The 17,518-nt window shown below is 37.1% G+C and overlaps 1 protein-coding gene across 1 annotated transcript; it reads left to right on the plus strand.

The window, feature by feature from the left end:
• Positions 1–2,822: 2,822 nt before the first annotated feature.
• On the plus strand, positions 2,823–13,949 carry LOC127547111 (dehydrogenase/reductase SDR family member 2, mitochondrial-like). The gene is made up of 9 exons (XM_051973943.1): positions 2,823–2,924; positions 5,493–5,680; positions 5,816–5,993; positions 6,164–6,265; positions 8,588–8,700; positions 10,038–10,089; positions 11,345–11,479; positions 12,018–12,073; positions 13,491–13,949. The coding sequence occupies exons 2-9, from the start codon at positions 5,541–5,543 to the stop codon at positions 13,600–13,602; spliced, it is 888 nt and encodes a 295-aa protein (XP_051829903.1). The 5' UTR covers positions 2,823–2,924; positions 5,493–5,540; the 3' UTR covers positions 13,603–13,949.
• Positions 13,950–17,518: the final 3,569 nt, after the last annotated feature.

Consider the following 17,518-nt stretch of genomic DNA (forward strand, 5'->3'; position numbering starts at 1 on the left):
GATGGGGAGGCATCAGGAATGGGCTCACAGGCTCAAACTATCTCTAGGTCAAGGGGCAGAACTTTATGCAGGCAAAGTTCCCAATGAACTCACAATTAACCGGAAGTAGGACCTTTTATGCAAAAGGACCTACAGAAGATATGCTATGCTAATTATGCACATCACCTGAAGCTAAGCAAATCAATTGATATTCTGGCCTAGGGAGTTGTCTGTAGCTTAATCTCCATAATGTATAAGGTAACTGTAGGAGTCAGTACAGGATAGCTCTGCCTCTACATACTAATTTTGTTAAAACAAGAAATTCTGCAGGGTCAGTTTGTTTCTCACTGGGACCAACTCAGATACTGGATTGCTACCAGGGACATGGTATTTTGCTGGAGCCTATTCACCCTATCAATTTCACCACCTTTTGTGCTTATTAAATGTTGATTGATTGATTATATCCTATCAGTCTATGCCTGAGCATAATAAACTGAATGTTGATAGTTTATGACCTATCAGTGCATAGTTGGATAAATTTCTTTCACTCTGAGTCTTATGAGTGAAAAAGACATAGATAGCTTCCAGCCATTGACAACAAAGAATGCCAAACCTCAAATTCCCTTGACATTGCCTGCTTGGTTGACAGGGGTCCTTCAACAGCCACAAAAATGGTCGAGGAAGTAACTCTCCAGATTCATGAGAAGAAAAATGAGGAACTGAAGCAATTGCTGCCTCTATCCAGGTCCCTCTACTTACAGTGTCTTATTATTATGTTTCCTTCTATTGAGAAGTTCAGGTATGTTCTGCTCTGGACCAAGATGAAATAATGTGGTGGAAATACTACTCACATTTTAGGAAGAGTATTGAAAAGTTAGGTGATCAGTGTATAAAGTGCTAAGCCTCAAGTCAGAAAGACATCTTCCTGAATTAAAATTTAGCCTCAGACACTTATTAACTATATTAACATTTAACTTGGTTTTCCTCAGTTTCCTCATCTGTAAAATGAACTGGAGAAGGAAATGGCAAAGCAGTCTACCATTTTTGCCAGGAAAACCCAATAATGAGGTCCAACAAGTCACGATGAAGCACAATAAAACTCAAAAGTAGGGAGTTATCTGGAATGAATTCACAGGGTCACACTATCTCCAGAACAAGGGGCAAAGTTTTATTGTAATGACATAAGGTGGGCAGTAATTAACAAGGGGAAGATAAGAGTTTTCATGGAAAAGAACCTGAAATGAGATGTGCTAACTATGCTAATTGTATATATCAGTCTGTAAATCATCTGGTGGCTGGTAAATGAACTGGTGGTCTAGCCTTGGAGCTGACATCTATAGTTTAACTTCCAGATTGTATAAGGTAACAGTAAGTATTGATACAGGATAGCTCTGTCTGTACAAGATAATTCCACAGGGTCAGCTTGCTCCTACTGGGACCCACTCAGATTGGTTGCTGTCAGGAACATGATCTTTTGCTAGAGTCCATTCACCTCATCAACAAGAGCCTGAAACTTCTGAACAACAACAATTGAGAAGCTGGATAGGAGAGCAACCAGGATGGAGGAGGAAGTGGAGACCATACCAACTGAGCATTATCCACAAGTGAAATGGGTGGCCATCTAGATGAAAAATTTTATAAATATGTTCTGGGTGGAAGAGAATTAAATTAAAAATCAAAGATTTTTAGATATCAGAGATCTCTAGGGAAGAATCTTTATAAATATAATTAGTATAATCAGGGGTTTATTCAGAAAATAGCCCTGGAAATTCATAAGAGTTCATTCAGGAGAAAACCTCTATGGATGGCCACACATGTGTACATACATGTATTATACATGTGTGTATACACACATACACACATATTCAAGTAGAGGAGAGATAGCATCTGTTAAGGATATTGGAGAAAGAATTCCTGTTTAGATTTGTGCTCTTTACAATCTGGGTATTCTATAGTTAAAGATGACCTTAGACATTTCTAAAGAAGAAGAAATATGTATTCTATAAGAATGAAGCAAGATAAGTAGTATCATCATATACTAAATGACTTCCAAGTTTCTATTAAGCTCCAAACAAGTCAGTAAGTACTTAGGACGAACCTACTATATAAACCAGCTACTGACTGCTAGTTTTTGGAGATGCAAATTCAAAGGAAGAAACAATTTTTACTCTCTTGAAGGTTACATTCTAACAGAGAGACAAACAAATACATATGTAAGTATAGAAAGAATAAATATAAAGGAAATAAATACAAATGCAGCAATTTCAAGGTAGTTCAATACCAATTAGTTAAGGAAGATAGGGACTAGCAGTTCAAGAAAGACTTGAAATGCACCTTGAAAGAAAAAAGGAACTCTATAAGGTTGAAATATGGAGAGAGTTCATTCCATGCAATTGGGATGGCCAGTGAAAAAACAGAAGCAAGCTATGGGAGAAGGTGGGGTAGGAAGGGAGAGAGTAGTGAACAAAGAGACTGGAAAGATAGGTTGGTACAAGTTTGTGATGGGCTTTTAAAAAAGGAATTTAATTTTTATCTTGGGGCAATAAGAAATGCAAAAGGACATGGCATGACCAGATTTGTATTTAAGAAAAACCAGTTTGCTAACTGTAGGAAAGTTAAGTTGAAGTACAGAGATTTGAAGTAGGGATAGCAATTATTGTATAGATAGTTATCTCAACTGGAATCTCAAGTCTGGTCTGAAGATTAATGATTAAAAAAAGGGGGAAATAACCCAAAGATTGATGACTCATTGAACAGGACATGGAGGAGGGGACAGGGTTAGGGTTAAACGGGTGTGTTCTGTGAGGAGTGAAAAACAAAAAATTTCAATTTAAAGCCAGAGGAAGTGGCAGAGGGGATGAGTCAGTTGGCCTTGGTACTAATTGTCTGAGAGACTGAGCCTGGAGTCCTGTCCAAACATCAGATAGCCAGTATCCACCCTGAAGGTAATTATCTTTATTTCTGGAATTCCTCACCCTAGCAGTTTTTGCTGAAAAGAGTAATCTCCCCAATATTTGTCTCCTGTGGAATTGCTCCTTGTTTGCCCTGAAAGGGAAGCGAGCAATGCTGGGAGATACTGTGGTCAACTGGAAGAGCAACAAATTAATGGTGTCCAGTCGGGAGGGAAGGGATTGGAACTTTAGCTCCCCAATGAAAGATTAAAGCAAGTAGGACTGCATCTTTATGCACACACACACACACACACACACACACACACACACACACAAACACCCTACATATTACCTTTTGGATGCTTTGTGTTTACCATTAGTTGAAAGAACCTTTGATGTTCATTTTAATTGAATTGTAATTATATAAAAATTTGTGTGGGTAATGTAGTCTGAGGGATGTTCTCAGATAGAAATGGTTTTCCTAGGTTCTATAATTCTCAGGGGATACTCCTGTCCTCAGACTCTTATTCCAAGTTCTGATTGTGATGATTTTATGTTTAAGCTATAGTTAACACAGGCCATTGGACCACACTTCTTGCCTTCCTGACCTCAGTTAAAGGATGCTTCAGGAGTACCTTGCCTTACAATCAAAATGCCATCTGCTATTCTGAAGAGATTTAACCTCTTGTTTCTTGGTCTTATAAATGAGTAATCCTTGGGGACTTAGTCATCATTTCTGTTCATCATCTATCAAACTGCACTGTGAGCATCTGTCAATAATAAGAATTTTGAAAAGTATTAGAGGTATTACATCAAAGCAAACTCCATGTACCTACAAAATCATTCTTCTTCCCTTCCCTTGAGGTTGGGGCCAACAGAGGGGACCATCTCCCCAAGAGCTAGAATAACAGAATCTAGTTAATCAGGTATTAAGTAAAAATAGAGTGATATACTGGAAAGAATGTTATATCTCAAATCAGAAGACCTGACTTTGAATCCCACTACTGCCAGTTACTACTGGTGTGTCCTTAGGCTTAGCCATAACTTCTTTGAGGAATTATCCTATGATAGATTCTCTTTCAGCATATTTTGGAGCATTGGGCCAGATTACTCTACATATATCTTTCCCAGCTGTAAACCCAGCCTGGGGATCCAACTAGAAAAGAAGATGGAAAGAATAGAATGGTGATTCTCAAACTTTTTTAGTCTTAGGACCTCTTTTCAGTTGAAAAATTATTGAGGATCTTTCCCCAAAGAGCTTTTTTGGGGGGTGTTGATTATATATGTTGATATCTATTATATTAAGAATTAAAACACCTTAGTGTTTTATGAAGATAGTTTTAATCTTGCTGATTCCCTGAAAGGGTCTTAGCCACCCCTACAGGACTCAAGACCACATTTGGAGAATCACTATGCTAGAGAATGGGCTACAATTCTGTTTCATCTTGTCAGTCTTCATCCTTTCTCTCAATGTATCACAATTCCTGGGAAATGTGATGATGGGAGGGCTCTTTCATTTACTCTTGGAGCAATCCAAATTCTATAAATTGAATGTAAATTATAATACAATTAATGGGCAAGTAGTATTGTAGGTGGAGGAGATCCAGGTTCTAATTCCAGTTTTCCCACCAATTTGCTGTATGACTTTGTGTAAGTCATTTTATTTATTTATTTATTTGGATCTCAGTTTCCTCATCTGTAAAATAAAGTAGATAATGTCTAGGAATTAGGCCAAGGCAATATAACACCCCATGAATTAAAATTCTACTGGAGGAAATCAATCCAGCATAGATGGGAAAGTCTCAAGAATGAAAGTCTGTAGTTACAAATAGGAAAGGAATTCAATGAGGAAGAATATGAGGAGCCAACTGAAGGGACAAGTGAATGTGAAGGGAATTCACCAACCATCAGAAAATGGAAAGAAGAATGGTTAAAAGAGGGTGGGTATGCCTTAACAGTAAGTTATCTAAAAAGGCATCAAGAATTTTTAGTGGATTATAAATTTAATCCCAGGCAACAGTGTAAAATTAAAGTCAAAAAAGATAAAACTATCCTTAGGCTGCACTGAGACAGGCATTGTGGTCAGGAATATGGGTAGAATAATCCTCCTGTTTTCAAATAGATTTAGAGCTGAAGGGGACCTTAGATTCAATTTCCTCATTTTGTAAATGTGGAAACTGAGTCTGAGAGGTTAAATGACTTATCCTGGTTCACCAAACTAATAAGTATCAGAGGCAGGATTCAAACCTGTTCTTTCTGACTCCAATCCAATATTCTATCCATTATGCTCAGGAATCAAAGGACATGATAAGTCTTCTAACTCTTACTACATCTTACCAGATTGCTCTCCTAACAGACAGCACCAATCCACAACTTCACATGTAGAAAAGAGTGCTTGTTCTCCCACAGATCTGTCAACATCATATCTCCTTATGCTTACCGACCATTGTCAATTTAATGGGTACTTCAGTTTAAAGAGCTATCCCTATTTCTAAGTCTCTCCTGATTCTTTTTATAATAGAGAAAAAAAGGAAAAAACTCTATAATGATTCAAATTAGTTTCTGCTCTTATTTTCAGGTGTGATTGATTTTTTAAATTTTGTTTTGTTTTGTCCTTCTCAGGCTCCTTTTTTGGAACTGAGTCTATTAGGAAGAAAACTGGCTACTATCATGTTCAGGACAGTGATACAGACCCAAAGGCACATGTTTCTTCCTGTGGTCCCCTTTTCAGTGAGAATGAGAAGTGCTGAAACAAACAGAAGAGGAGTTCTGGCTGATAAAGTGGCTCTGATCACAGGTTCCACAGAAGGGTGAGTACTACTGACTGGGGGTCAGATGGCCATGGCTATTCTGAAATTGTCATGTCACAGCTTGTGGTTCTATTCCTGGTCCTTTGAAGGGAGCCCATGGGAATATTTCTCTTTCTTTCCTCCAACTTCTTATAGGATTGGTTTTGCCATTGCACAACGTCTTGCCCGAGATGGGGCCCATGTGATTGTGAGCAGCCGAAAACAACAGAATGTAGATCATGCAGTTGAAAAACTTCAGAGAGAGGGATTGAGTGCTTCAGGAACTGTGTGCCATGTGGGACATGAAGAAGATTGTAAGAAGCTAGTGTCCATGGTGAGAATACTTGTGGGCAAGAATGGGTATGAATATCACCAAGGAGACCATCTTATGACCATCTTTATAATCTCATATGCAGATCTCAAAGAGTCAATATCCTCTGAATAGCTTCATTTTTGTCCCTGGTCCATGGAGACTTAATTTCATCTCCTCTGATTTCCATCTAGGCTTCTGAAAAATATGGGTTTATCAACTTCCTGATTTGTGTGGCAGGTGTCAACCCTTTGGCTGGGAGCACACTGGGTGCCAGTGAAGAAATGTGGGACAAGGTAAGACCACACCCAGGATAGATTCTCCAAGAAGAAGGGGAAACATTTGTCTCATAGTTTGTGAGATTAGGTAGATTCTGTGTTAATTAGAATCATAGATTTGGAAGGGAGTAGAGAAGGCAGGAATTTAGATGTGATCAAATTCAGTTTTTTCATTTTAAAAATGAGGAAACAGTTCTAGAGAGGTCAAGTAATTGGCTCAGGTGCATGAATAATCCAAAATATAGAATTAAAAGGATGCTTTGTGAGTATTTAGAAAGGGAAGCAGTACTAGGAGATAGAATACTTTCATTAATAGATTATCATTCTATCTGTTTCTTTGTTTTTGTTTGTTTTTCTGATGAGGCAGTTGAGGTTAAGTGATTTGCTCCCCAGGGTCACACAGCTAAAATGTAAATATCTGAACTTAAATTGTGTTAAGGGTATGGATTTGAACTCAGGTCTTCCTGAGTTCTTTATCCACAGTATCTTCTAGGGGCCCCAAGAAAATATCATTCTAGACTAATTTCATGTTTCTGACCACAGTGATGGGAACATAGGAAACTTTTTTTTAATCTCAAACATTGGATTGTTAAATCCATTGTGTGTGTGTGTGTGTGTGTGTGTGTGTGTGTGTGTGTGTATTTATTTATTTATTTATTATAGCTTTTTTTATTGACAAAAATATGCATGGTTAATTTTTCAACATTGACCTTTGCAAAAACTTCTGTTCCAACTTTTCCCTTCCTTCCCCCCACCTCCTCCTCTAGATGGCAGGGAGTTCCATACATGTTAAATATGCTAAAACATATGTTAAATAAAATATATGTATACATATTTATACATTTGTCTTGCTACACAAGAAAAATTGGATTAGAAAGAAGGTAAAAATAACCTGGGAAGAAAAACAAAAATGCAAGCAAACAATAACAGAAAGAGTGGAAATGCTATGTTGTGATCCACACTCATTTCCCAGTATTCTTTTGGTGGGTGTAGTGGGTTCTTTTCATTACTGATCAATTGGAACTGATTTGGATCCTCTCATTGTTGAAGAGAGCCACTTCCATCAGAATTGATCCTCATATAGTCTTGTTGTTGTAGTGTATAACGATCTCCTGGTTCTGTTCATTTCACTCAGCATCAGCTCATGTAAGTCTCTCCAAGCCTCTTTGTATTCATCCTGCTGGTCATTTCTTATAGAACAATAATATTCCATAACATTCATATACCACAATTTGCTCAACCATTCTCCAATTGATGGGCATCCATTCAATTTCCAGTTTCTAGCCACTACAAACAGGGCCGCCACAAACATTTTTGCACATGTGAGGCCCTTTCCCTCCTTTAAGATCTCTTTGGGATATAAACCCAGTAGAAACACTGCTGATCAAAGGGTATGCACAGTTTGATAACTTTTTGAGCAAAGTTCCGGATTGCTCTCCAGAATGGTTGGATCCATTCACAGTTCCACCAACAATGCATCAGTGTCCCAGTTTCCCCATATCCCCCCAACATTTGTCATTATCTTTTCCTATCATCTTAGCCAATCTGAGAGATGTATAGTGGTATTTCAGAGTTGTCTTAATTTGCATTTCTCTGATCAATAATGATTTGGAACACCTTTTCATATGGGTAGAAACAGTTTCAATTTCATCATTTGAAAATTGTCTGTTCATATCCTCTGATCATTTATCAATTGGAGAACGGCTTGGATGCTTATAAATTTGAGTCAATTCTCTATATATTTTGGAAATGAGGCTTTTATCAGAACCTTTAACTATAAAGATATCTTCCCAGTTTATTGCTTTCCTTCTAATCTTGTCTGAATTAGTTTTGTTTGTACAAAAGCTTTTTAACTTGATATAATCAAAATATTCTATTTTGTGATCAATAATGAACTCTAGTTCTTTGGTCACAAATTCCTTCTTCTTCCACAGGTCTGAGAGGTAAACTCTCCTATGTTCTTTTAATTTATTTATAATCTCATTTTTTATGCCTAGATCATGAACCTATTTTGATCTTATTTTGGTGTACAGTGTTGTGTGGATCAATGACATAGAAATTTTTAATAAATTCTGTTGGATTGATTGATAATGTTCTTACACTGGCTGTTCGTAGTTCTCATTTGTCTGGATTTTTGGAAATGATCTGTATTCTCCTTGAAGATAAAATGAATAAATTAGCAACAAACAAAAAATTAATCTGGGCCCAAAGTGGAATCATTAATTACTTAATCTAACCCCAGTCTACTTCTTTATTGGTCCACCCCTGGTGCTCAGGCTAGCTAAGTGGTGACACAAGATGGAAAAACCTCCCTTTACACTATCCTTTTCATAATTCCAGATAATGGATATTAATGTTAAAGCACCAGCCCGTCTTGTGAAGCTGGCTTTACCATACATGGTGACTCTAAAGGAAAAGGAGGAACAAGACATTTGGGCAAAAGCAGATCTCAGGTAAGTGGGGCCTTGGGAAATCTCATTGGGAGAGTCAACTGTCCTTCCCAGATTTCTCTGTCTTTACATTGCCATGATTTGAGATTTAGAGAAGAAGAGGGATGATCTTCCCTCAAGTTGTAACTAGGACTTGAAGCATCACTATCTTTCCCTTGTAACATAGAACTGCTGATCAAAAGACTCTCTGGTTCTTCTTTGACCTCTGTCTTTGGATTAAAAATCGATGGCTCCAATTTAGAACAGAAGAAATTACATTAAAGCAACAAATATTTGTGAATCATGGACTCTGTACAAGCATGAGGAGAAGTTCCCAAAGATACAAAAACAAAAATGAAATAATTCCTGCCTGCCAAAAGTTTTCATTTTAATAGGAGAATATAACATATTCAAAAGTAACCACAAATTATAGACAGTACTACAGAGTAATTTCAAGGGATGAAAGAATAATGAAAGAATAATAACTGGAGAGGGGGGCATAGAATCAGGAAAGGCTTCCTGTAGGAAGTAGCAATCTAAGCCATGCTTTGAAAGAAGTCAAGAATCCTATTTTAAATGTCCCTGTCATTCTTTCCATGTACACAGAGTTTCATTATCCTTAATCAAAAATAATTACTCAAATCTAGGCTCTAATGGGCTATTAAGTCATTTCATAAGGGAATGTACCATGGCTGCCTATCATTGTAAGGAGGAACCTGCACATGAGGTCTTGATTTAATTGTAATCATAACCATAGTTAGGAAACAAATAATAATACAACTATTTAAAGTCTATTTAAATCAACAGCAGTAGATTATATTCTAGCTAGCTTTTTATATTTGCATCATAACTGTGTTACAATTGGGTTATAAGCTTTTTGAGAAGCAAGGACTGTGTCCTTTCCTGTTCTTAGATTTTTTTTTGTTACTATTTCTTTATTTTCATAATTTAGCATGGATCTTTGAATATTATAATTACTTAATTACAGAATCAGAGGATTTTAGAGTTGAAAAGTCATCAGTGGTCATAGCATCCAAATCTCCTATTAGATATGAAGAAACTGAGACTAAGAAGCATGAAATATTTTGCCTAAAGTCACATAGATATTAAATAACAAAGTTGGGAGTTGGATCCATGTCCTTTGACTCCCCCAAAAAAGTTCTTTTTATTGCACTTGGCTATTGATTAAGCATATGCAGAAGTATAAAGGGAAGTTTAGATGGAGTATACCCCCAGGATAGAACCTTGATTCCTCTTATATAAGAAAAAACCCATTTATCCTCCTTCACCCTTTCTTTCCCCACCAAGCATCTAATAGTCTGACCAAACCTAAACTCCCAATGTTTTCTCACTCCTTGTAGAGCAAGTGCTGTGGTTTTTGTTTCCTCTATGGTAGCCTACGTTCCTGAGGCAGTAAGTATTGTTCTAATCTTCATTTCTTGGTATGAGGGTTGGTTCATGAAGGAAACTTGACATTTGATGTACTGAAGCTTGAGAATAGAGGACTAGGGCTATAGGGATGCACCCACCAACGCTGAAATGGAGAAAAGCTCAAGAACATACCTAGAAATTAAAGACAGAAGTCATCTCTTGTTTCATCTCCCTCCTCTATCAAAACTTCACCTGAAGTTGGTTGTACATAAGAGCCTAATCAATTAGCCTTCTAGGCTCAACTAATTAACGTTGACAGCAAAGGGCTAGGTACAAAGAAAGAAATCTCTGTATTCCACCCCCACCCCCAATTATGTGTGCATTTAATTTATTCATTCAACCATTCAAGCTTAAGGAAAAATGGTTAAAATTTATACGAATATTACTGTATGGGTTTATAGATACAAAGTCACCAAGTAGCACCATCGCATTGACTTCCTCAAGCTTTAGTGCTTCAGCACAGACTTGATTGAGTTTAGCTCTGTCCAGAGTTCTGAATCAAGCCATCAGGCTTCCTCTGTGATGGGACCCAGCAAATTAAAAAGATTGGCTGGGAAAATGGGAACATGGAGAGGAAACAACAATAATGTCTGCAAATGGGGCAATAAGAATAGGCAGGAAAGGGGAAACAATGTATTTCATTTTATAATAGTCTCTGGCCTAAGCCCTAGCTTCCTTTTTTTCAATTTACAAATATTTATTTTCTCTTCCTCCCCTTTTCTCCACCCTATCCAATGAACAATAGCAATATCCAAAAAAAGAACCCTTATAGCAAATATTTTGTCAGGGTTCTTTCAGCTTTGAATCTCTAATTTCTGTGAAATCTAATCTCTGAGGAATCTTATCTTATTGGGCCACCCATCCCAAGAGCCTTTCATTGCCTGTCCTATTCTTTGGTGTCTCTTAATGTGAGGAAGGGCCCACTAAATGTCTATAACTACTTATCATTTAAAAGGCATAGCTTGACCCTGTCCCAAAATTCTGCATCACCATGTAAGATACAGTACACAGGTGGAGCTTATTCATTCTCCTCATTTTACAGATGAGGACACAGGATGCCTGAGTAGTGAAGCAACTTGTACAAAATCACATGGGCATAAGTAGTAGAGCCAAGATTTGAACCCAGGCTTGACTCTAAATTTAATTCTCTTTATATGATACTACTTTGCCTCTCTTTCATCAGTGGCTTAGTTCATAAATGAAGGTGACAAGAATTTTTGTGTATTCCCAATTCTAGTCTCTGGGTTTCTACAATGTCAGTAAGACAGCCCTACTAGGGCTCACCAAAACCTTGTCTTTGGAGCTTGCACCAAAGGGCATCCGAGTGAACTGCCTAGCACCAGGAATAATCAAGACCAACTTCAGCCAAGTAGTAAGTAATGAACTGTTCTCATTACCATTCCTTCTCTGAAGAGACCTGAACAGTTAAGGATCTTCAGACTAGATTCTGTATCTCTGAGAGCTCCAACTGAAAAAGACCCTTCCTTTCCTTGTGATATATTAGGAGGCCTCCTCAACCCCTACCTTGTTGTTGTTCTTTTCAATGGGGCAACATTTCATGCCCATTTTAAGGTTTATTATTATAACCTCTTAGATGGGAATTCTTCATGACTGCAGGGATGTTCCTAGTGGATCTACCCCCACCCCCGACCTGCCCTGAATCCAGCCTACTGTCTATTTTGTTGGGATAAGAACAGGAATGTCTATCCTCCAGGATGCCTGTGCATCTGTTTCACACTTTGCATGTCTGGTTTCTTAAGAAGAACAACAATATTTCCCTCAGAAATCCCATATAAATTCTGGACCAGAACAAATGATGTGGGATTGGGGACATGGCCACCAAAGCCTTAATCTCAAAGGAAAACTAAGTGGGTAGTACTAAACTTTTGGCTTTCTTCTTTTCCTTTCAGCTCTGGAAGGACAAAAACTTTCTACAGAATTTCATGAAACGATATGAATTGACAAGGTAATTGTACTGGGACTCATATTCTTTTTTTTAATAACTTTTTATTGATAGAACGCATGCCAGGGTAATTTTTTACAGCATTATCCCTTGCATTCACTTCTGTTGCGATTTTCCCCCTCCCTCTCTCCACCCCTTCCCCCAGATGGCAAGCAGTTCTTTACATGTTGAATGGGTTACAGTATATCCTAGATACAATATATGTGTGCAGAACCGAACAGTTTTCTTGTTGCACAGGGAGAATTGAATTCAGAAGGTATAAATAACCCAGGAAGAAAAATAAAAATGCAAGCAGTTTATATTCATTTCCCAGTGTTCTTTCTTTGGGTGTAGCTGCTTCTGTCCATCTTTGATCAATTAAGGCTCTCTTTATCGAAGAAATCCACTTCCATCAGAATACATCCTCAAACACTATCGTTGTTGAGGTATATAATGATCTCCTGGTTCTGCTCATTTCACTCAGCATCAATTCATGTAAGTCTCGCCAGTCCTCTCTATATTCATCCTGCTGGTCATTCCTTACAGAACAATAATATTCCATAACATTCATATACCACAATTTACTCAACCATTCTCCAATTGATGGACATCCTTTCATTTTCCAGCTTCTAGCCACTACAAACAGGGCTGCCACAAACATTTTGGCACATACAGGTCCCTTTCCTTTTTTTAGTATCTCTTTGGGGTATAAGCCCAGTAGAAACACTGCTGGATCAAAGGGTATGCACAGTTTGATAACTTTTTGAGCATAGTTCCAAATTGCTCTCCAGAATGGCTGGATGTGTTCACAATTCCACCAACAATGTATCAGTGTCCCTGTTTTCCCACATCCCCTCCAACATTCCCCATTATCTTTCCCTGTCATTCTAGCCAATCTGACAGGTGTGTAGTGGTATCTCAGAGTTGTCTTAATTTGCATTTCTCTGATTAATAATGATTTGGAGCATATTTTCATGTCTATAAATAGTTTCAATTTCTTCGTCTGAGAATTGTCTGTTCATATCCTTTGACCATTTATCAATTGGAGAATGGTTTGATTTCTTATAGATTAGAGTCAATTCTCTATATATTTTGGAAATGAGGCCTTTATCAGAACCTTTGATTGTAAAAATGTTTTCTGGGACTCATATTCTTTTTTTTTTTTTGCAGTTTTCACTTATTCTTCCCTCAGTACTGATCTGGTAATGTTCAAGGGCATGGCCCTTGAAAGTTTCTGCAAAATAGTATTAAATCTGTGAAGCCCAGACAAATACTCAGTCTTAGGAAATAACAGGGTCTCCACAAAGTAAAGAAAGGCTTCTAGATTTTTTTTTCTGTTTTTCCTTCTAATTTTTTCAGCAGCAGGACCAGTGAATTGGGATCAATGAAAGACACAGTAATAAACCATAGCCTTTTCCTTTCTTTCTTTTTTTCTCTTCAGGTTGGGGGATCCAGAGGAATGTGCTGGAGTTGTGTCCTTTCTCTGTTCTCCAGACTCTAGTTATATTACAGGAGAAACTATTGTGGTGTCGGGTTTTTCTCCACGACTCTAAGAATGTATGGCCAAAAATCTGAATCTTTCAACCATAGTCCTATGTAATAGCAGGCCATTTTGGGGGAACTAGGAAAATTTCAAGATGCCAAGTCACCAAGTTGGGTTATCCTAATTTGGGGGTATATGGGGGAAAGGGAGGATAGGGAGTATAACTTTTGGAAATTGGGTTATCTTATAGTGAACATGGAATTAGTAGTAGCAATATAAGAAACTGTATTTCTTGGGTGAATGACTTTGGGTTTTGGATCAGGGTAAAATAAGTTTATAACTCAAAGGGAAGCAAATGACCATCTAGTCTATCTGCTCATTTAAAGAATAAATTTCATTTTTCCCATTGAATAAAAATTGATTTTCTTTACCTTTCATCTGCTCCCAACACAACTGAAAGCAAATAAGCAAACAAACCAACAAACAAAATCCTTGCAATAGCTAGTCAAACTAAACAAATTTTTATATTGACCATCTTATATATGTCATTGAGCACCTTGAGTCTATCATTTCCCTGCCAGGAGATAGGGAACATGCTTCACCATTGACCGTTAAGTCTTTCAAAATTATTTTTAAAGTATCAGTATTTTATAAATTGTTCTCTCCATTCATTTACTTCATTGTATCAATTCACACAAATATTTCCACGTTTTTCTAAAACTACCCCTTTCATCATTTCTCACAGCAAAATAGTATTGAATTATTATTTGGAGTACTGTAGATGACACAATTTGTTTAGCCCTTCACCAATTCATAGATAACCCCTTATTTTCTAGTCCTTTGCTGCTACAGGAAGAACTGCTCTAAATATTTTTGTACAAATGGACCTTTTTCTTCTCTCTTTGGGGGTCTCAGCTACTACTATCACTAATGATGTTTTTGGTTCAAAGGACATGAAAATCTAGGAATTTTAAGTGACTTACTCAAAGCCACACAATTAATATGAGGAGGGACTTTGAATCTAGGTCTTCTGCTGCCAAATTCAGAGTTCTTCCCATGATGCCATACTATTTTTTATACTTAGCTTTATCCCCTTTCTCTGATTAGATCAAGACTCTACTTTTGCAAGTGAGTCCTCAGATTTAAGAAGATGATCTTTTAAATAAACCACATTAAACAAAACTTTCAATAAAGTGGGAGAAAAGGCAAGAAGTTTTAGGAGAAGCTGCAGCCTGAACTATGTAGACCATACCCTAATTTCGTCTTAATAAATGGGCTCTCTTCCTCAAAGGGGAGGATTTTCTCCTTTTTTTAAAAGCTTAGGTCTGCTTGAGCAAGATAGGTAAGGCCACAGGCTGCTAAATAAAGTTTTTTCCTAAATAATCAGACTGAAGAGAGTTGGATTGGTAGGGGGCAGTAGGGGTCCCCTAATTCAAGATGACCACCAGCAAGAGAATGGGACTAAGCCTGGCCTATTTTGCCAGAAGACACAGAACCTGAAAGATAATACAGAGTCCAAGTAGAATGTCAAATGCCTAATTCCTAATTTTAATTGTCTCACATTTAATTTTAAGTATCAGTTTCCCTGGAAGATTATAGTTCTACCATTTAAAAAGTTTGTTTCTGTTAAATCCTTGCTTAGGAGTATTCTGTATTTGTTTTCTGTATAGAAAATAAGTACCTTTTCCATCCCTGATTTATACTGTCCATTAAGTTCTTTCTGCTTCCCTCTTTGGGATTATCTTGTTGTTTGTCTTTTATTTTCCAAGAGGATTAATGACATCATAGGGTATGTTTTGACTGGTGTATGAATTGGATTTAAGAGAGGCAGAGTTGTACAAAGACATCCACTTCACACTCTTTTCTTGAGTCATCCAAGTCCAGTGTCAAGACAAAAATCAAGATGACTTTGGGATCTTTGATGCTTGATCAAGCGCTAAGTGCTCCACACTGCCAGCTTCAGTTGCCTTCATGGCTATTGGAACAAATTCTGCCCCATTCTTAGTTAGGTAGACACCCTTCTAACCCACTTACCAGTTTGAATCAATTACCTTCAATCTTGTTTAGCTCATCTGTCAAGAGGATTTATTTGTGCAAAGTACAGCTTCTTGGAGTCACAGGTGAGAGCTGAGTGAAAGGTAAATCAGATAGATGAACAGCTTTGAAAAGGGCGAAGCAAACCGTCACCTCAGAGGTGCTACTCCTCCTTAAAAATCCAAGAGTTAAACAAAAGGTCAAAAATGTCAAGGGAATTAATGAAAAAAAAAAAGCAAATGAAGGTGGCCTAGCTGTATCAGATGTAAACCTATTATAAAGCAGCAGTCATCAAAATATATTTGGTACTGGCTAAGAAACAGAGTAATTGATCTGTGGAATAGGTTAGGTTCACAGGAAAAAATAGTCAATGACTATAGAAATCTAGTGTTTGACAAACTCAAAGACCCCAGATTTTGGGATAAGAACTCACTATTTGACAAAAACTGCTGGGAAAACTGGAAATTAGTATGGCAGAAATTAGGCATTGACACACACCTAACATGGTATACCAAGATAAGGTTGAAATGGGTTCATAATCTAGGCATAAAGAATGAGATTATAAATAAATTAGAAGAACATAGGGTAGTTTACCTCTCAGACCTGTGGAAGAGGAAGGAATTTGTGACCAAAGAAGAACTAGAGATCGTCATTGATCACAAAATAGAAAATTTTGATTATATTAAGTTAAAAAGTTTTTGTACAAACTAAACTAATGCAGACAAGATTAGAAGGGAAGCAATAAACTGGGAAAACATTTTTACATTCAAAAATTCTGATAAAGGTCTCATTTCTAAAACATATAGAGAATTGACTCAAACTTATAAGAATTCAAACTATTCTTCAATTGATAAATGGTCAAAGGATATGAACAGACAATTTTCAGATGAAGAAATTGAAACTATTTCTAGTCACATGAAAAGGTGCTCCAAATCACTACTGATCAGAGAAATGCAAATTAAGACCACTCTGAGATACCACTACACATCTCTTAGATTGGCTAAGATGACAGCAAAAGATGATGATGAATGTTGGAGAGGATGTGGGAAAACTGGGACACTGATACATTGTTGGTGGAAATGTGAACAGATCCAACCATTCTGAAGAGCAATTTGGAACTATGCTCAAAAAGTTATCAAACTATGCATACCTTTTGACCAAGAAGTATTTCTACTGGGCTTATATCCCAAAGAAATCTTCAAAGGGAGAAAGGGACCCACATGTGCAAAAATGTTTGTGGCAGCCCTGTTTGTAGTAGCTAGAAACTGGAAACTGAATGGAAGGTCATCAGTTGGAGAATGGCTGAATAAATTATGGTATATGAATGTTATGGAATATTATTGTTCTATAAGAAATGACTAGTAGGATGATTTCAGAGAGGCCTGGAGAGACTTACATGAACTGATGCTAAGTGAAATGAGCAGAACCAGGAGATCATTATAAATGGCAACAAGAAGACTATATGATGATCATTTCTGATGGACGTGGCTCTTTTCAACAATGAGATGGTTCAAATTAGTTCCAATTGTTCAGTGATGAAGAAAGCCATATACACCCAGAGACAGGCCTGTGGGAACTGAGTATGAATCACAACATACCTTTTCCACTCTTTCTGTTATTGTTTGCTTGCATTTTTGTTTTCCTTCTCTGGTTTTTTTCTTTCTAGATCCAATTTTTCTTGTGCAGCAAGATAACGTATAAATATGTATAAATATATTAGATTTAACATATATTTTAACATATTTAACATGTATTAGACTAACTGCCATCTAGGGGAGAGGGTGGGGGGAAGGAGGGAAAAATTTGGAACAAAGTTTTGCAAGATCAATGTTAAAAAATTACCCATGCATCTATTTTATAAATAAAAAGCTTTAATTAAAAAATAAAATTAAATTAAAAAATAAAAGCCCAAGAGCTAGAGACTAAACTATAGGGAATAAGCTTATAGTACC

Source organism: Antechinus flavipes, chromosome 2 (genome assembly GCF_016432865.1).
Source record: "Antechinus flavipes isolate AdamAnt ecotype Samford, QLD, Australia chromosome 2, AdamAnt_v2, whole genome shotgun sequence".
NCBI lineage: Eukaryota > Metazoa > Chordata > Mammalia > Dasyuromorphia > Dasyuridae > Antechinus > Antechinus flavipes.

What these genes read in the sequence shown, in the direction of transcription:
- LOC127547111 (XM_051973943.1), top strand. Translation starts at nt 5,541, where the DNA reads ATGTTCAGGACAGTGATACAGACCCAAAGGCACATGTTTCTTCCTGTG. An exon ending in TGGGCAAAAGCAGATCTCAG is followed by an intron (nt 8,701 to 10,037) that starts GTAAGTGGGGCC and finishes CACTCCTTGTAG; the next exon opens with AGCAAGTGCTGTGGTTTTTG. An exon ending in AAACGATATGAATTGACAAG is followed by an intron (nt 12,074 to 13,490) that starts GTAATTGTACTG and finishes TTTTCTCTTCAG; the next exon opens with GTTGGGGGATCCAGAGGAAT.